This window comes from Talpa occidentalis, unplaced genomic scaffold (genome assembly GCF_014898055.3).
Source record: "Talpa occidentalis isolate TD23 unplaced genomic scaffold, MPIMG_talOcc4v2.1 talOcc4.12, whole genome shotgun sequence".
Classification (NCBI taxonomy): Eukaryota; Metazoa; Chordata; class Mammalia; order Eulipotyphla; family Talpidae; genus Talpa; species Talpa occidentalis.
Window position 1 is genome coordinate 7,558,860 of NW_023601212.1, and position 20,073 is coordinate 7,578,932.

General features: G+C 47.1%; 2 protein-coding genes across 2 annotated transcripts; one reads left to right on the forward strand and one right to left on the reverse strand.

The window, feature by feature from the left end:
• Positions 1–9,056, forward strand: LOC119240363 (zinc finger protein 555-like). Its single transcript, XM_037504710.2, has 4 exons — positions 1–291; positions 5,942–6,068; positions 6,493–6,658; positions 7,057–9,056. The coding sequence occupies exons 1-4, from the start codon at positions 1–3 to the stop codon at positions 8,705–8,707; spliced, it is 2,235 nt and encodes a 744-aa protein (XP_037360607.1). The 3' UTR covers positions 8,708–9,056.
• Positions 8,718–19,643, reverse strand: ZNF554 (zinc finger protein 554). Its single transcript, XM_037505024.1, has 4 exons — positions 19,538–19,643; positions 14,656–14,782; positions 13,205–13,385; positions 8,718–8,903 (listed from the first exon to the last, which is right to left on the reverse strand). The coding sequence occupies exons 1-4, from the start codon at positions 19,571–19,573 to the stop codon at positions 8,894–8,896; spliced, it is 354 nt and encodes a 117-aa protein (XP_037360921.1). The 5' UTR covers positions 19,574–19,643; the 3' UTR covers positions 8,718–8,893.
• Positions 19,644–20,073: the final 430 nt, after the last annotated feature.

Below are 20,073 nucleotides of genomic sequence, written 5' to 3' on the forward strand. Positions count from 1 at the left end.
ATGCCATGTGACCATCGCGTAGGCGTTGCTGGGAAAACTGCCCAATCAGAGGCGCAGGACTCTACAGCACTCTCCAATCAGTGGCTCGGGGCACTGACCAATCAAGAGCGTTGGGGGGTGGGTCTGGGAGCTCCGTCCAGTCAGGTCCGGGAACGAGCGTCGCTCGCAGTCGCGTGCAGGGCGCGCCGGCCGGGCTCGGCGCTCATTAGCCCCCGCGCTGCGCGGCCCGGGGTGCCCCTCCCGGCGCTCGCACCTGCCGGCCCAGGAGAGCCAGGAGTAAGGCCAGAGACGGTGAGTTCGCTGTCCGGGGACTCGTGGCGGGAGGGGCTGTTTCAAACCAGCTGGAACCCAGACGCGCGCGGCGGCCGGCCGCCCGGGGGCGCCGCACTGTCCGCGCGGGGGGCTCCCGCAGGACAGCTGGGGGGCGGCGCGACGACCTGATGGGGCCCTCGGCTGGGGTCCGTGCTGATAGGGCCTCGGCCTGACCCCGACCCGTTCCCTTCTTGGAGGGGCGTGTCAGGTGATGGACACTGAGGGGAAAGACAGAAGTGACTCCCGGCCCCAGGTTGTCACAACCGAAGAGAGAGAAGAAGCCCAGCGGACAGGAAGGCCCACTAAGCGCACGTAGTGTGGCCACATGCAGCGCAGACTGGGGACTGAGCGGGACAGGTGCCCGTGTCCTTTGTTCAGGAAGCATCCCAGGGAGGGGGGGGGTCCCCAAGGGGCAGGGAGGCCGCGCCTGCCCCTGGAGTCTAGTGTCTATGATCCAGTTCAGCAAACCTGGGTCGCCGGGGTTTGTCGCCTGGAAAAGATGTGGTCACCGACTGGAGCTCCAGTTCTTCAGCAAATGTCAAATAAAACACCTCACATTTCATTTGTTAACCGCCCCCCGCCCCCCACGTAGTTGAAGTTTCTCAGGCGTGTTCCTGTGAGTGAGAACTTCAGTGGAATTCCAGAGCTAAACCTTGAAAGTCCTGCTGAGGATACCCAAGAAATACAGGCACTCTCCCTGTCAGTATGGCTGCAGAAAAATTAATACATTTCCATAAAGTGTGGTAGGTAGATTGATGCAATTTCAACATTCGCCAAAACAGTTATTTTTCCCTGCAAGGAGTGGCCTTGGCAGGGCAGTTGACAGTCCTGTTTCCTGTTTCCTCAGTGCACTTGCTGTAATTTGCAGTTGATTATTGCGACGAAATTGGCGGGAACAGGCATCTTTCCTATGCAATTCCGTTGTCCCTGTCCAATGTGCTGCCTTGTCTTGTCCTTTCTGCTCGACTCTGCAGTTCCGTCTTTTATTAGTCAAGCTCCCCCGCAGACGTAGGCCTGCCTCAGGACGCTGCTTCTGTCCATCTCCTTGTCTGTTTTCCTACTAACTCCAACCTGTCAACATTACTATTGCTTTAAAATCCTTGCTGTATGATGGGCAGCCCCCCTCCCCACCTTGTTCTTCAAAAATTTTGCCTGTTTTTCAACTTTTTTTCCTATTAGGTTTGTCAAGTTATTATTTTCCAAGTCCTTAAAAAAAAATCTGTTTGGGGGATTTAATGGAATTTTATAAAGACCATAGGTCTCTTGGGAAGGTTGATATCTTGGTAATTCTGGGTTATCTTAAGAACATGTGTCATCTCCGCTTATTTCAGTTTGCTTTGTTATTATCCTTCATGTTCAAAATGTTTCCATTTTGTTATTTTTTACAGCCTTCAATATAGAATTATTTAGAATGAGTTAAATTTGGTTTTAATCATAGAATGTGTTGCCTTTTTAAAATTAATTTCTACCTTGCTTTTTTTATTAATTAAAAGATAATGAAATTAATTTTTGTGTTGAATTTTTTTTAAAGATTTATTTATTTATTTATACAAGCACTGGGTATAGTCAGAAGCACAAGAGGGTGAGAGAATTCACCACAGCCAGAGCGGGGAACAGAACAGGCAGGTGGACGAAATACACTGCTGAGGGGAGCAGTGGGCACAGCAGGAGAGGTCTGCGCACCGTGTGGGACCCTTGCCAGTGGCTGGGGACCGAATGGGCACTACAGAGGCAGTGGGCAGCTTCGCAGCCCAGCGCTTAACCGCTGCGCCACCAGGGGAGGCCCTGTGTTGAATTTTTATGCTGGAATCTTGCTTAAAGTCCTGTTCTATGATTGTCTTTTGTTCTGTGGGTGTTCTGTGCATATAGCTGTTAGATCTGTGTATATTGGATCCTTAGATGATGTTGACTAAGTGTGGGGTGTGTGGATAATTGATTTGTATTTAATTGTGTTGGAGAAAACAGTGAATTTCATTTCAAGTATATGGGTTTTGTTTAAAAAAAATTTTTTTTTAAAGTCAGTTTTCCTTTATCAGGTTATCCATGCAGAAGGGCCAAGACAGGCTGCCTCAGGATTGCCTCAGTGACATGCTGGTTATTTTGAACTGAAAGAAATTGAGACAAAAGATCCAAGAATGATTTTTTTGCATAATTATCTGTCTATTTCATAAAAGGACATCTTTTTTTTGTGGTAGTCTGTGAGGAGGGAGGCAGCCATAAAGCCTTGTCATCCCACCCCAGGACCTTCAACATCTGTTTTTGATACATATGTAGACAGACCCTGTAAAATTCCTTTCTCTTTAAATTACAGATTTCTTCCCTCTGATTGTTCTCATCTCACTTTCTTGCCCCCTTTCCAGAGACTGCGGTGACAGGATGACAGCTTCCCGTATTTTATGTAAAGGCCTCTTGTGTGCACATAATTAAAGTTTTTTTTCTCACTAATCTCTCTTGTGTCAGTTTAGTTATTTCCCAGACATGTAGGCCTATTAGGGTAGAAGAAGATTAACTTCCTCCCCAATAGACCTTACCAGCTTTTATACCCCAATGTATGAGTGTTTTTTTCTTTAATGTACAACTGTCAAATATTATAAGATGGGGCCTCCCTGGTGGCGCAAGGGGTTAAGCACCGCACTGTAAAGCAATCTTCAGCCTCTGCGGCACAAGTTCGATTCCCATCCTGCCAGGGAGCAACCCACATGGCGCAGCAGACCTCTCCTGTCTCGCCCGCTGCTCCCCTCAGTAGTGTATTTCAGTTCGTCTGCCTGTTCTGTTCCCCACTCTGTCTCTGGTGAGTCCTCTCACCCACTACACCTCTGGCCTGTACCCCAGCTTTCGTATGCATAAATAAATAAATCTTTAAAAAAAATTATAAGATGGTTTTTGCAAGTATTAAGATGATTACAGGGAAATCCTTTGAATTGACTTTAGGGTTTTTTTCTTGTGCAATGTAACATCAGTGCAGAAAAATGCATAAAATGTGCAATCTACAGAAATATTAATAATCTTTTGTGAAATGAAATTAGCCCTAAATGTAGAATAAGCTTTCATAGCAGGTGCCCCATCAGAAACAAATCTTAATGCCACACCCCCTCACATTCTTCAAATGTAACATACTGATACATTTGTAGTTAAATAATTATGCAAATATATGTATATATTCTAAAGCAATTTAGGAATTAATTTGAAGTGTTGACGCAAGTGATTATTTCATTGTTCTCCATCCTGCCCTGCAACCAGCCATTCATATCTATATAGATAAAGAAATAAATGTGTACATACACAGTAACACACATGTGAATAAACATCTCCTTCCTCACCTCCCTGTTCTACATTTTCCATAGCACCTGTGTTTGATTAGCTTATTTATTGTTTTCCGCCAAAATATTTTATGGTCCATATGGTTCAGAATTTTTCGGTTCACTATAGCCTTCGTGCCTGCTAGCACTATGTAACTAGGAAGCTGTACCTTAGACAATTTTACTAAAGCTCTCTAAGCAAAGCAGTCTTGCATGTGACACAGGGCTTTGATGGAAGCAGAAGCATAGAGATGTGCGGATAGAATGGGATGCTATGGAGCCATTGCAGCCAGCAAAAATCTGGCTTATCTCCTTAACACTTTGGGAAATACCAGTCAGTCTCATCATAAGGTGTGTGTCAAAGAAGTGCAGGGTAATGTTAGCAGTTGATTGCATTTCTGTACTGCTGTGACTTAGATTTAATATTGTCTGCTTTACAGAGTTACAAGATTGTATGCTAAAGTATAGAAAGCCCTTTGACTAGTCTCAGCTAATGGGGTCTCACTCGGTCATATATTTTGAAAATATGATAGAGAGAAGAAGTATGTGATGATTTCAAGCTAGGTCTGTTGGGAATCCCTGCTGTAGTTTTTTCAGCCTGTTGTAACAAAAATACCAGAGACTGGGACTGACAAACAACACAGGTTTATTTCTCAAGGTCAGCAGAGAGGAAAGGTACATGGGAGGAAGTCCTGAGGAAGCTGGGCCTGGAATGCCAAGGGTCCCGCAATGACATCACACAGGATGTTCATAGTTCCCTCAACAGCAAGTTATGACATGTGAAATGACGACTAGGGAAGCTAATAAGACTTGGTCACCAGGCCACTGGGGCCTGGTCATGCAGACCCTCTGCCTAGCACAGTGCAAGATTTCAGACTAGAAGGAAAGCAAGTCTTTGGCATAAGTCATATTATTTGTGTAAGTAGCCAGCCATAGGGAGACACCCATATCTACATAGAGGGAACCTCCCAAGTCCAAGTTCCCATGCACCACCCGAGGGCCAGCCTTGCAAGTGGCGCTCTGTAGGCATAAGGACTCCCAGGCCTGCCAGTTAATACCTTAGTGCACAGTTATTCCACATGGCCCTTGCACAAGGCATGTTTAAATGCCTTTATTTCCAGTGGAACCCTATGCAGTTGAGTGAGACCAACAAGCTGTATGTTAGCAAGTTGCAAGTAAGAATTTCTTAAGTTCAAATTGACCCACTGCTGGGCAGTCATCATTTTCTAAAGGACGTTAGAAATAGGTTTTCAAGGGGCTTCCCTGGTGGAGCAAGGGGTTAAAACGCAACCTATGAAGCTCTCCACAGCCACTGCAGCTCAAGTTGGAGCCCCGGCCAGGGAGCAACCCACATGGCGCAGCAGACCTTTCCTGACTCTCCCGCTGATCCCCTCAGCAGTGTATTTCAGTAGATCTGCCTGTTCTGTTCCCCACTCTGTCTTTGGCGAATCCTCTTACCATCCACACCTCTGGCCTGTACCCTGATTCTTGTATACATAAATAAATAAATCTTTAAAAAAAAATAGGTTTTCAATTAGAGCTCTTTAGCAAACTAAATATGACTGAAAATTCCAAAAATCTGTCTATTCAAAACATCTTCATTTGCTTTCTCTTTTTTGACCCTCCAATAGTGAAAATCAGTGTGGGAAATGTGCAGAGGTTTGTGTTCTCAGGTCTTTCTCTCTTTCCTGAATTCAAACTTCTCAATAGCTTCCATCCTTGTGAAAGCAGAAAGAGTAGAAACAGCTTTTGATAATTACATGGACAAATTAAAATGAATACTTTGAAATTTTTTAATTCAGCTGGTAAGGCCTATCACCTGCAGGTCTTGAAGACAAAATGGCTCGTTGACCTTTGCTGCAAATTGTGTTTCAACAGACTCATTAGCCTTTTATGTTTGGTGAGGGGAATGGAAGGAAAAGATTCTGGCCCTTCAGTGTCTTTTTATTCCTAAATCCTTATCTAGGTTTGACTTCATGCTTTGTGTAGAGTTGAGTGATGGGGTGTGCAACAGGGAAGGAGTTGAAGTAGTTTTTGTCACAAGAGCTTGGTGGATCTTACAAGGCAAATGTTAGGCCCATTTGTATAACATGAATTTCTCCAGTGTGGTCTGAACATATTGATGAGAGGAGAATAAGACTTGAAATGGTCATCGTAAGAAAGAGAACCTCAGTGGTACTATTAAGTCTATGAGGGCATGAGAGTGGACAAAGAGTAAGAGGCCTGAGGCCGAGTCACAGAGGAGTCTTGCCTAGACTGATCATGCATGTAGGCTGCTTGCCCCATGCTGAGTGTCACCCATCTTCCTGCACGTATGTTGGGTGTTTCAGGACTCTGTGGTCTTTGAGGATGTGGCTGTGGACTTCAGTCAGGAGGAGTGGGCTCTCCTGGATTCTGCTCAGAAGGAGCTCTACAGAGATGTGATGCTGGAAAACTTCATAAACCTGGTCACAGCGGGTAAGCGTGACATCATTCCTTTCCTTGCAGAGGACAAGCACTTCTTCTCTATCTGTTCCAATATTGGCATTTGGAAAGAGAATACATTAATTAATAAGACAGACATGGTTACAACATTCTTAGAGCTAGAATCCAATCATTTCTGCTTGAGAATGAGGAATCTGTGTATTGAAATCAGTTTTAATTTCCATAAAGAAATCTCCCTTAGTTGGTGGATATAGGTATCATGAGTCATTAGGGGACCCAGTGAAGTTTATTTTTGTAGCTTTGTGAGAATTTTACTGTTTATTAAAATGCCATCTACCACTAGTTTTTTGACCACTAGTACATCTTACTGATAAAGTTCTGACATAACTGGACTCCTCAGTATCATTTTGACTAACAGATTCTTTCTTATAAGACTGGTTACCTTTTTTGATTTCAGATGACTTGACTAGATTTAAGGCCAGTGAGTCAGTTTCTCAGCAGGATATTTATGGGAATAAAATATCAAAGTTCATCAGAAATGATTCCTGGATCTCAGTTTTAGGAAGAATTTGGGAAGAACTTAACACTGAAGATCAGCATACAAGCCAGGAGAGTCTTATGAGGTGAGTTGCTCTCAAAAGAAAGCTGTCTTCTCAGAGTAAGTTAGAAAAAACCCACACAGTCTAGATCACATTTGTTTATTCACAGATTTTCACAAATAATATTCCCTTAACTGTGATGTAGATGTTGAATGTTAGAAATATAATTAAGTTGAAAACAAGAGGAAATCCTACATTTAAGAAACACCATCTTCAAGATGACTATTGTCAAGTCTCCCCCACCCCATGTCTATTTAGTTCATTTCACTTGAAAACATTTCAGATTTAGCAACCTACACATTCACTGAAATTGGTGAACATGTAATCCTAATATTTACTAATAATACCCAGTACTTATTAATAAATGTTATAATAAATTATTATTAATCAAACCATTAATAACATGTTCCTCTTTTTAACAGAAATCATGTGGTGGAAAAATTCTGTGAAAGTAACAATCAATTCAATTTGGAAGACTTCAGCCAGATTGCAAATCTTAATCTATCCCAGAAGACTCTTACTGGAGAAGAGCAGTGTGAATGCAGTGCATATGGAAAAGTCTTCAAGCATCATCCATCCCTCCAGGGTCACCTTGCCATTCACAACGAACACAAACCGTATCAATGCCAGGACTGTGGGCAGGCCTACAGCTGCCGTTCACACCTAAGAACACACTTGAGAATCCACAAGGGAGAAAGACCCTATGCATGTAAATTATGTGGAAAAACCTTTCCTTGTACTTCTTCCCTCAATCGCCATATAAGGATTCACACTGCGGAGAAATCCTATGAATGTCAGCAGTGCAGGAAAGCCTTCATAGATCTGTCAAGTCTTACTAGTCATGTGAGAACTCACACTGGAGAGAAGCCATATAAATGTAAGGTGTGTGGGAAAGCTTTCAGTTATTCCTCAACTTTCCGAAGACACATGATTACACATACTGGAGAGAGGCCCTACAAATGTAAGGAATGTGGGGACGCTTTCAGTCACTCGTCAACTTTTCAAAGACACATGATCTCACACACTGGGGAGACACCACATAAATGTAAAGAATGTGGGGAAGCCTTCAGTTATTTCTCAGCTTTTCGAAGGCACATGATAACACACACTGGAGAGAATCCCCATCAGTGTAAACAGTGTGGGAAAACCTTCATTTATCTCCAGTCCTTTCGAAGACATGAAAGGATTCACACGGGGGAGAAACCATACGAATGTAAACTGTGTGGGAAAACCTTCATTTATCCCCAGTCATTTCGAAGACATGAAAGGACTCATGGTGGAGAGAAACCCTATGTGTGTAGTCAGTGTGGGAAGACATTCAACCATCCCTCGTCCTTTCAAGGACATGTACGAGTGCACACTGGAAAGAAACCTTACGAATGCAGTCAGTGTGGGAAAACTTTCAACTGGCCCATATCCTTAAAAAAACATATGAGGACACACTCTAGAGAGAAGCCCTATGAATGCAAACAATGTGGGAAAGCCTTCAGTTTGTCTGCTTGCTTTCAAGAACATGTGAGAATGCATCCTGGAGACAAAGCCTATGAATGCAAACTATGTGGGAAAGCTTTCTACTGCCACATATCCTTACAAAAACATATGAGAAGGCACACTGCAGAGAAACTCTATGAATGCAAAGCTTTTAGTTGGCCTGAACTCTTGCAACAGCATGTGAGAACACACACTGAAGAGAAACCCTATGAATGTAAGGAATGTGGTAAAGTCTTCAAATGGCCGTCATCTTTACCAAGACACATGAGAATTCACACTGGGGAGAAACCTTACGAATGTATACAGTGCGGGAAAGCCTTCAGCTGTTCCTCATCCTTAAGAAGACACATGAGGATGTTAGAAGAACATCCTCTGAGCAAGTCCAGGGGGACCTCTGCCGCTCGCCACAGCCGTCCTGGCCTAGGGCTTCCTGCTTTTACTGATAACTGTGCCCCTGGCCAGCTGGGCCACAGAGGTAACACTACTAAGGGATCCAGAGCCCCCAAGCCTCGCTGCCAAGTGCCCACCAGTGCTCATGATCAACTCAGTGGGCAAGGTGGAGCTTTCTGCTCCACCTCCTGACTTTCTGGGAACTAGGGGTGGGGCCACCACAGGGACTTATCCCTCTCTCCATGTCTGGCTCCCACTCCTGTGTCTGCTCAGCACATGGACACGCTTTGACCACATGCAACTCCCAGCTCCCGCTTCTGCTTGGCTCTGGTCTCTGCTTTTCAGACTGATGACCTCTTCTCCAGCTGCAGCTCCTACTTAGTGGACACTGTGAAGTAGGAGAGAATGCATTTGGCCATGTGTTGGCCTAAAAGTTGTCTTCTCTCCCTTCTCTCCCCTTTCTTCCTGTTTAAATAAATCCTTTAATAGTTGTTGCTCTCCGTGTGTCCTGCATTCTTAATCCCACAGATGAGGTCTCAACCAGCCAGGTCATCCCTGGTCCCTCACCCTCCCACCAGCCCCCTCAATTTTGTCCAGTTTCAACAATACACATGACAGAAAAGCACTACATATGTAATAAGGGAAATTTTACAATTGAATTCCTGCAGGGCCTCCCTGGTGGCACAAGGGATTAAGCACTGCACTATGAAGCAATCCACAGCCTCTGCAGCACGAGTTCGATCCCCGGCCGGCCAGGGAGCAACCCACATGGCACAGCAGACCTCTCCTGTCTCACCTGCTGCTCCCCTCAGCAGTGTACTTCCGTTAGTCTGCCTGTTCTGTTCCCCACTCTGTCTCTGATGAATCCTCTCACCCTCCCCCGGATCTCTGACCTGCACCCCAGCTCTTGTGTGCATAAATAATCTAGCAGAATTATAGATGAAACATTTACCCACCCTGGATTTTCCAGATTGACTTTTTTAAATATTTATTTATTTATTTATTTTATTTATACAATAGCTGGGGAACAGGCCAGAGGCGCAGGAGGGTGAAAGGATTCACCAGAGACAGAGCAGAAAGCAGAACAGGCAGACAGACCAAGAACAGTGCTGAGGGAAGCAGAGGGCGAGTCAGGACAGGTCTGCCACGCCATGTGGGTATCTCCCTGGCTGGCTGGGAATTGAACCCGTGCTGCAGAGGCTGTGGATAGCTTCACAGTGCTGTGCTCAACCCGCTATGCCACTGGGGAGGCCCCAGATTGACTTTTCATATGTTCTGCTTTTATGTTTTTTGTTCTTTTTTTTTTTTTTTTTTTTGTGGGACCCTCGCCAGTGGCCGGGGAACAAACCAGCGCTGCAGAGGCTGCAGGCAACCCCACAGCCCAGCGCTCAACCAACTGTGCCACCAGGGGAGGCCCTGTCAGCAGGATTTTGACTCCGATGACCAAAGCTGCTTCAGGGCCGGGGACCCGGCGTCTGCCTGCCGTGCTGCCAGAGACCTCCTCTGGCACTCGGGGGTCAGAGTCGTTTCCCTAGGAACGACCCCTGTGCCAAGCTGGGACAAGACAGGACTGAGGGCTCCAGAGACCTCTGGCTCCAAGGTCAGCTGAAGGGCCAGTCACCATCGATCCTGTCCTTTGTATCGGGACACTCACGTCACCAGGGCCAGTCATGGTCCTGTTGGACAGGTGGCGGTTTATGTGAAGGACGCTAAGTTACTCTCCTCAGCCCAACTAATGAATGGAGCATTATACTCTCACATTGTCACCCAAGGATACACTCACTTTCCCTTCTTGACTACTAGTCATGTCATGTGGGGCTCCTTGTCTCTCCTGATGGTGTATTACTGAGTCATGGCTTCATTTCTGCTTTCCAAACTTGATGCAGCTTCCTCTTCTCATAAACTTTAATGCTGAGCCATAAACACAAGGACTCTGGGATATATAGGTTCCTGTATATAGTAACCATGATGACAACACATTTCAGTAGAACTAGCTGGACACATTTTTTTTTTTTTAAGATTTATTTATTTATGCATACAAGAGCTGAGGTACAGGCCAGAGATGTGGGGGGTGAGAGGACTCACCAGACACAGAGTGGGGAACAGAACAGCAGACTGATTGAAATACACTGCTGAGGGGAGCAGCAGACAAGACAGGAGAGGTCTGCTGCGCCATGTGGGTCAGCTCCCTGGCCAGGGATTGAACTCAGGCCACACCCTTCAATAAAGAAAACTAAAGGGATGGGTAGATAATGAATCAGAAAATTATAGTATATGCAACATCGGATCTGAAATTTCAAATCTTATTTCATGATCACATCAAACTTTGCATTTAAATTATATCTAATTGCACATGGAAAAAAAAAAAAAACACTTATCACCCATAGGTCCAAAAGATACTGTAATGGAAAATCAGACAAGTTTCATATAACTGTGCAATTATTGAAAGTCTGACATAACACAATATATGTAGTATGGGTGAAGGGGATATAGGGGGATATTTATTAAGGGTTAATATTAGCAACATGAACTGAAAATGAAAACAGTAGGAACTCCTATTACAGATGTGGCACTCAGAGACAAAATCATGTAACAAAAGATTTATGTCCTATGAGTTTTCATGTAGAAAATAGTGAAATGCTACTCTTGAAGGCTCCCCCACATTCTTTCCACTCATAACATTTCTCCCCAATGTTTGCTCCCACGTGCAATAAGATTTGAAGGGCGATAGAGGACTTTCCCACAGTCCTGGTACTCAGAGTTTCTCCCAGCCGTGTGTCCTCCTATGTTTTCGCAGGTTTGCTGGATACCTGAAGGCTTTTCCACAGTCCTGACACTCGTAGGGTCTCACCCCCGTGTGTGTTCTTGCATGTACTCGAAGTGAAGAGTCACAGTTGAAAGTTTTCCCACACTGCTTACATTCATAGGGTCTCTCCCCGGTGTGTGTTCTAACATGCACCTGCAGGGATACCGGGTACCTGAAGGCTTTGCCACACTGCTGACATGCATAGGGCTTCTCCTCACTGTGCATTCTCACGTGTTTTTGCAAGGATGACGACCAGCTGAAGGCTTTCCCACAGTGCTGACATTCAAAAGGTTTCTCCCCACTGTGTGTCCTCACGTGTCCTTGAAGAGAGGAGATGGAGCAGAAGGCTTTCCCACAGTGCTGACATTCAAAAGGTCTCTCCCCGGTATGTGATCTCACATGTCTTCGAAGGGATGAGGAAAAACTATAGGCTTTCCCACACTGCTTACACACATACGGTTTCTCTCCAGTGTGCAATCTCGTGTGCCCGCGCAGAGATGTGCCGTACTTGAAGGTTTTGCCACACTGCTGACACTCATAGGGTTTATCTCCGCTGTGCATTCTTGCGTGGTCTCGAAGGTGACAGTGAAACCTGAAAGCTTTCCCACAGTCCTTGCACTCATAAGGTTTATGTCCACCATGCATCTTCACGTGCTCGCGGAAGTATGAGGGGCAACCGAAATACTTCCCACATTCCTTACATTCAAACGGTCTCTCTCCAGAGTGAATCCTCATATGTCGCATGAGAAAAGAGTAATACTTAAAGGTTTTCCCACATACTTCACATGGATGGATGTCCTGTCCATAGTGATGTCTCACATGTCCCTGAAAGTATGAGAGGCGCGTGAAGGTTTTTCCACATTCCTTACACTTAAAAGATGTTTGACTTCTCAGGCTCTTCACAGATCTCTCAGATGCTCTCCCGGCATCCTGACATTCACAGGGTTTCCCCACAATGTCCGTGGCCATCTGAGTGCTTAGGCGTGAGACACAGGCTTGCCCACATTCGTCACAATAAGGTTTCTGTCCAGTGTGACATCTTTGGCAATTTGTAAGGAAAGAATAATCCTTGTAAGGAAAGAATAATAATCCTTTTCCACACTGAGTGCACTCCCGGGGTTTCACTCCACGAGGCTCTCTCTCATGCACAAGAAGATTTTTAATCAGTTGCAAGGATTCTCCACAATCATTATTTTCATTAATTTCACAGACTCTCCCCACCAGGTGACTTCTGATCAACAGAGGAAGCACACTGGCTATGCTGGTGGCACATAGACAAGACAGGAAGCACACGATTAGTGACTATTGATTATCAGTGATTTTTTATTAATGATTTATAGATGACTGTCATGATAATTATCAGGGTATTTTTATTTTCACCAAATAGGTATGTTTTCTGCACGGTCTCCATTGTTATAAAGTGACGCAAGCCAAAAAAAAGTGAAACAAGCTGAACAACCTGTTTGAGGACTCACATGTGTGCCGAAACGCCCAGTGTTCCTGTCATCATTTCCAACTGAATTGTTTCAGGTACTCATATCTATAGCATCTTTATCAAACTATTGTCAAAAAATTCTCGGAATAGGGCCTCCCCGGTGGTGTAGCGGTTGAGCGCTGGGTTACGAAGCAGACCTCTCCTGCCGCCCACTGCTCCCCTCAGCAGTGTACTTTGGTCCTTCTGCCTGCTCTGCTCCCCACTCTGGTGAATTCTCTCACCTTCCCGCCCTTCTGACTGTACCTAGTGCTTGTATAAATAAATAAATAAATCTTTAAAAAAAAAAATTCTCAGAATACATTTTTAGCTAAGTTTCTACTTGTTCATTCACTTCAATTTAGTCTAACACCCCCAAGGTCCTCCCTCCCCCTATGGGAGCACCACTCACCTCTCCTGGCTTTGGTGCTGGTCCTCAAAATTATGAAACATCCACTTTTTGTGAAAAAAAGGCCAGGAATCATTTCTTGTGAATTTTACTTTTTTCTCTCCACAGGATATTTCCTTTTCCAAAATATCACCATGAGGGCTTGATCCACTGGTTTTTACTTGAGTGTGACAATCTGTAACAACTAGTAACAGGAATTAATATCGTGGGAAATGCACAGTAGGATAAAAGAAAGAAAACAAATCACATATATATATCTTTTCCTATAAACATCCAAAAATGTAAACAAATGTTACAGAGAAGAATGGACTTAAGAGCAAAAAACTACTATGCGGACCCCAGTCATCTGGGGCTTTGGCAATCACAGGGAAATAAAATGGAAGCCTGTTCACTAATAAATTCTTAGAAAAAGTGGTGCTAGGTTGACAGAAATATTATCAGAAGAGCAAAGTAGAAAGGAACTGGGAAAAATGGGCATGCCCAGTGCTACCTTTATAAGAGGATAGAGAACATCCTCCCCAGGGGGAGCACATGGATGAAAAATCCAACAGGGAAGCCAGTTAATAAAAGGCAGCGCCCTCCTCACAAACACCAAGGCACGTTTGTAATGAATACATCTGGGTGCCAGTCCCTGCCCCGGGACCTGTGCCTCTCATGGTTGTTCCTCTCCTGGTGTTGGCAAGCAGAGGCCCCAGAGGAACCTTTGTCTCCCGTCCCCGCTACCTCAGGAGAGCGGATGCGTGTGTAGTGCCGCTCTGCTCAGCGTAAGGGGGACTCAAAGAACAACAATCATTCCTTAAGATAACTCAGGGGCCTCCCTGGTGGCACAACGGGTTAAGACGTGACCTATGAAGCAATCTGCAGCCACTGCAGCACTAGTTCGATACCCGGCCAGGGAGCTACCCACATGGCACGGCAGACCTCTCCTCCTGTCTCGCCCGCTGCTCCTCTCAGCAGTGTATTTCAGTAGATCTGCCTGTTCTGTTCCCCACTCTGTCTCTGGTGGATCCTCTCACCCACCCCCACACCTCTGGCCTGTACCCCAGTTCTTGTATGCATAAATAAATACATCTTTAAAAAAAAAAAAAGATAACTCAGTACTTTGGTTTCCAGACCACTGACGATGTCAAAGTGGGGGCTGAACTGCAGCAGGACTCCCAGGTCAGATGAGCATTGACCAGTGCAGCTTTCCAGGGGTAAGAACCGTAAAGCTGCTCTTACTTCCCCAGTGACACCAAAAGATATGCTCAGATTTATAAAATAAGGAAGCCTCAGACTTTTGATCAAAAGCAAACAGCTCTAATACAGAGGTATCTGGCTCTCGGCAGGTTTCATGAAGACTTGGGCTATCATATCTGCCTATTTTCCAATACATTCAATTCCTTGACCTTAGCAGGAACTATCATTACTAATATTTGTTTGTTAAGGACTTAGTGAGGGAGAAGCCATCTTACCCACGGAGGCCAGGTTCCTGCAGGTCTCCAGCATCACCTCTCTGTACAGCTTCCTCTGAGCACTGTCCAGCAGAACCCACTCTTCCAAGGTGAAGTTCACAGCCACATCCTCAAAAACCACGAAGTCCTGAAACATCCCACATACTCTATTTTAGCCAGGCGCCATCTCCCCCATGTGCGTAGGAAGAAAGGGGAGGCAGCAGTGGGAAACTGGGCTCAGATCCTAGGACACGAGGGCTCTACTTTTGTTGGAAATGACAACAAGCAAGCAAATCAAATACAGCGTGTTCAGCGATAGTGAGTGCTACGGAAATTGAGCAACAACAGATACAGCCTTACACACATATGAATTATTTTCTGAGATAGAACAGATTCTGAGGTAAAGAAAACACAAAAATGAAAGCATTCAGGTAACAGAAACTGTTACTTGGCCTGATGAAAGCTTATTATTTCCCTGTCAGCTGTAACAACTGCTAGCAGAAAGTCAAGATGCTGTGAGCGTTTAGATTTCCAGAACTGCTTGTCCTGAATAGCTTTCACCTTGGTAGGCAATAGATGGAGAAGCCTGGTCTGGTCCCCTCATGTCCAATAGAGACCTGACCCCTCCCAGGATGAAGGGGACACCATGGGCATAGATGCAGGCAGTGCTGGGGGGTCTTGTATACCTGTTGGGTAAGAAGCTTACCTGGTTCCTGAAGAATCTGTCAAGGCTTTCAAATAAATAACCAAATGCCTGATTTCAAGGCAAATGGCAGCACTAGGAAGAGTCACTGAAGGGTCGAATGATCATTGTCTAAAGGTGGCTTTAACATGGCCAAAAAAACAGCTAATTAAATCTTCAGAGCAATATGAGATGACAATACACCCATGAAATTAAAAAAATTATGATAAAAAATCAAAGATTGTTTAAAAATAGGGTCTCAAAATCTACAGAAAAAATTCCCACTATACTAGCTACAAAGAAGGCAATGTTACTTCAGCTGTGGTTAGGTACCAGGGAGAGAGTCAATATATACAGTAAAAAGGTAATGGTAGGATCCCAAGAATACTACAATGAGAGGGTTAAAAGCTTTTATAACTTAATAGAGCTGCATGTTACCAAAAACATAACAAGAGAGGAAGACAGAGGATTAAGGCAGCACCATGTAAACAGCCAGGTTTTCTACAGAACAAGGTGGTGGGATTTCCTAATAGACGCGAAAGCCTTTTATTTTATTTTTTAAAGACTTTTTTTTAATTTATACAATAGCTGGTAATCTTTTATTTATACAATTACGTGGTAATCTCCCTGCCAGCTGGGAATCAAACCCGCTGCAGAGGCTGCGGACAGATAGCTTCACAGCGCTGTGCGCTGAGGCACAACCCGCTGAGCCACCTGGGACGCCCCATGAAAGCTTTTTAAACAATAGTGATTAGGGCCTCCCTGGTGGCAGAGGGGTTATCAGTCTCAGCGCTATCACTGACAGAGTTTGATCCCCACCAGGGGCTGCTGACCCACAAGGCGCAGCAGACCTCTCCTGTCTCGCTTGCTGCTCCCCTCAGTAGTGCATTTCAGTGGATCCCCCTGTTCTGTTCCCCACTTTGTCTCTGGTGAATCCTCTCACCCCCCACACCTCTGGCCTGTACCCCAGTCCTTGTATGCATAAATAAATCTTAAAAAAAAAAAGGTGGAAGGAACCCCCATCGCTTTGTGTTGTGAAATATGACAGGCTGCAAGAATCCCCTCCCCATGCTACTTAGACGAGGCTCACAGACGCCCTTTGTCTATCTAGGACCAGGCCAGACACCTCCTTTTCTGTTCTCAGCAATGATTAAAGGAACATCAGCTGTCCCCATGACCACTCAGAACAAGATGCCTAATTTGGATGACTTCTCTCCTCCCTCTAGGTCCCCGCAATTGGCCACCTGGGCCTGAGCCAGCACAGCCCTTCCTAAGGGCAGGTGCTCAGGGCTCTGCACCCCACAGCACGCCCGTCCTCCAGTTTCCTCCTCTCCATAGAAAACTTTTACCCAGCTCTTGGGAGACTCGCAGACCTGATGGTCAGGGCTTCAGCCCAGTACTAGCTGCGTCCCACTACTGCAGGCCCCTCCTCCAGTGCAACAGCCCCACGCCCCACCCTTGTAATAATGGCTTTGAAGAAAATTATCTCCTTACTGAGTTTGAATTTTTCACTTGCCATTGGCCTGACCAGCTATTCACAACTGCCCATTTCTTACCCAAGCTTCACTCAGGCTGCTTCCCTACTGCTCCTGACTTTGTCCCCCACCCCACCTACCAGCACTGGAAACAAGGCCCTGCTGACCTGAGCAGAAATGCTGGGACCATAACCCAGCCTCTTCCTGTCAAACTAGTCTCCTGCCTGCCCTCCTATGCAAAAGAAAGTTCCCTTCGTTTTTTTTTTTTTTTTTTTTTTTTAAAGATTTATTTATTTATTGATACAAGCACTGGGTACAGTCAGAAGAGCGGAAGGGTGAGAGAATTCACCAGAGCCAGAGCGGGGAGCAGAGCAGGCAGAAGGACCAAAGTACACTGCTGAGGGGAGCAGCGGGCGGCAGGAGAGGTCTGTGCGCCATGTGGGACCCTCCTCCGGTGGCCGGGGAGCAGCCGGGGATTGAACAGGCACTGCAGAGGCCGCGGGCAACTTCACAACCCAGCGCTCAACCGCTGCGCCACCAGGGAGGCCCTCCCTTTGGTTTGATCCAGATGTTGATCCATCTCTAAAGCTCAATCTTGTCCCACTGCAGTCTTTGGAATAATTCTCTCCCCTGATCACCACCACCATCCCTGCCCACCACCCACGAACGGGTGGTCGTTTGTTCTCCCTCAGTCACCCCACTCAGCCTTAGGGACCGTATAAAACCAAGGACACCCTGACCCCACCCCACTGGGACCTCACCCCAGGGAAGGAAACAGACTCCAGTGGAGAAACCTGTACAGATAACTCACCTCCACCCAAGCCACAGGGTACCCCTCAAGAGGCAATGGTTGTTAAAAGACACAACAGTCCCAAAATGAGTCACTTGTGCTAAGCCCCATGTCACCCAACTGAGGCAACACTCAACTTATAGTTTCAGCCTCTCCCAGGAATGGAATCTAAAACCAGTAAATCTGGAGTTACTTGGTCAGCACTGTTGAGCTCATCTGCGGGACTGATCCTTTCCTATCCCATAAGTGAAGGTGACCTTGCCACAACCAATCTGATTTTTACTAGTGTCTCTTCCTTGCCTGCTCCCTCCTTTCTGTCTGTAAGTCTTTCATCTGTACAGCTCCTGAGAGCTCTTTTCTCTCTGCTACATGGGATGTTCCCCAATTTGTGAATCAGAGAATAAAGAAAAAAAACTTTAATTTTACTCAGCTGAATTTTGTTTTTAACAGAGGATGAACACTGGTACCCCACCCAGCTTCCCAGGAGTCAGGCTGGGCCCTGGAGTGTAACAAAGTGGCTCCCAGCAAAGGGAAAGGTTCCAGGCTTCCTGCCCCACCCATGGGAGGGTGGAGCTGAGCAGGGAGAAGAGAAGCAGCAGCAGAGGTGCCTGGGGAAGGAAGCAGGATGGAGCCAGGAGGGGACCTGGAGGAGGCACATGGAGCAGAGAGGCATGTGAAGTGTGCTTGCCTTGTGGTTGTGGACTGGGTGACACAGATGTGGGTGAGAGACCCGTGGGGAGGTAACAATGGCGGTTTTTGTCTTGATTTTGCTCTTTTCCTCCCAGACTTGTCTGGTTGTTTCTGATCCTTTTCTGTGGGTCCCCATTGGAAGATGCTTTAGACTTGTGGCGGGATTTGGGGCCTTGCTCTGGGCCAATCCTGCTTGGGTGGACTTTCACCCACAAGGGGATGGGTAACTTTGGGTGCTTGATTTAGAAACGGTATTCTTTGCCTTTCCTGTATTGTTTACTAACTGTATGAAAGCTCCTTTTCATTAAGGTCTTATGTTTTGTGTTGATGTGGTAGATGGCAGAACCTATTTAGGGCAGAGAGGTTTACCAGGTCTGGGGTGCCCCTCTCCCTGCCCTGTAACTCGGAGTGATGAAGGACAAGAATAGAAAAATTGGAAGATACAAGGTCAAGAATCTGACTCACAAGAGGAGGTAGGGGTAGAAGGGATTAGCATAATCCATTAACCCACTTATAGAAACCAAGACCCTCAGGCATCAACGCCCAGATCAGGAGGTGCAACACCCAGAAACTATCAGTCTGCTATAGGGAGTGTCAATGGCACAAACCATCCACCCACAAGAAGTGCGCCCCTCCCAAAGAGAAGACTGTATCAGTGCAGTCTCTGCACACCTGTGACTATGCAGGTGCCTCTTCTCACCAACTGTCTCCTCTACAGGGCAGCAGCCTCCCTGCCTGCCCGTGACCTGCACTATGCCGGGGCTTCTCCTCACTGACCTCCCTCAGTGGAGGCGGCTCTCCTCAAGCCAGTCCGCCTGCAACCACGCAGGCCTCCTCAGTGAACCTGTCCCTTTCCCTAGTAAACCTGCTATTTAAATATAACTAACGTCTCTGTCTTCTGGAGAAACCCGCCTGGGGCACTCGCCGGGTGTCGCAGAAACGGGAGCTCTGGGGACACCTTTCCCAGAGTGAGCCCAAGGCCCGGCAGTAACTCCACGAAACTCCACCAGGAGGCCCACCCCAGGGAGCAGGGCCAGGAGGCGGGAAGCCCCACCTCTAGGGCCAGGGTGAGGACACAGGCGGGGACTCCAAGCACCATCAGGAAGGGAGGGGACAGGACGAGGGGCCCCATCCAGGGGGAAGGCTGCAACTCAGGTCCATGGCGGGGGGGAAGGGGGGAGGGAGGGTAAAATATATAGCTTCAAGCCGGTTCCGACCGGTTGGAACCAGCCGGTCCCAGACTGTCCCAGGACCCCGCGCACTCACCATTCCGTCCCGCTCCGAGCGCTCCGGGGAGTCCATCCCGCGGCCACGCCCGAGACAGGCGCGAGCGAGGCGCGAGAAACCCCGGGTCCCCCGGAGGCAGCAGCGCGGCGGGGGCTCGGAAAGCAAAGTCCACTTGGGCCGAGCGCGTCGCCGGGCCCGGCCCCGATTGGACCGGCCATACCGCGTCCCGCGCGGTGATTGGCTGCTCGCCGGGCCCTGCCCCCGGAGGCCCCCGTTGGACGGCGTTGCCGGAAGCGCCTTCCTCCGGCCGCTGACCGGCCAGTCCCCCGCCCCTCCCCGGCCCCGCCCCCTCCGCCCCCTATTGGACCGTCTCCCCAGGCTCCGCCCCCGCTTCCTGCGGGCCGGCCGGAGAGGGCTGGATGGCGCGGCCGCGCGCCCGGGGTCGGCGCGCCGGCGTCACGCTGCGGCCTGCGGAGCCCGCGTCCCCCTGGACCTGGAAGTCCAGTTTCCCTCACGGAGCACCCCGTATCCTCAGCAGGGACAGGGGTGGGTCGGAGGGGGGGCCCTGCAGCGTC

Excerpts from the sequence above, each read along its gene's own strand:
- LOC119240363 (XM_037504710.2), top strand. The coding sequence starts at position 1 with ATGCCATGTGACCATCGCGTAGGCGTTGCTGGGAAAACTGCCCAATCA. Across the intron at positions 292-5,941 it reads CAGGAGTAAGGCCAGAGACG|GACTCTGTGGTCTTTGAGGA; the intron begins GTGAGTTCGCTG and ends TGGGTGTTTCAG. Across the intron at positions 6,659-7,056 it reads AGCCAGGAGAGTCTTATGAG|AAATCATGTGGTGGAAAAAT; the intron begins GTGAGTTGCTCT and ends TCTTTTTAACAG.
- ZNF554 (XM_037505024.1), bottom strand. The coding sequence starts at position 19,573 with ATGGACTCCCCGGAGCGCTCGGAGCGGGACGGAATG. Across the intron at positions 14,783-19,537 it reads GCTCGGAGCGGGACGGAATG|GACTTCGTGGTTTTTGAGGA; the intron begins GTGAGTGCGCGG and ends GGGATGTTTCAG. Across the intron at positions 13,386-14,655 it reads CAGGAACCTGGCCTCCGTGG|TTGTTACAGATTGTCACACT; the intron begins GTAAGATGGCTT and ends TCCTGTTACTAG.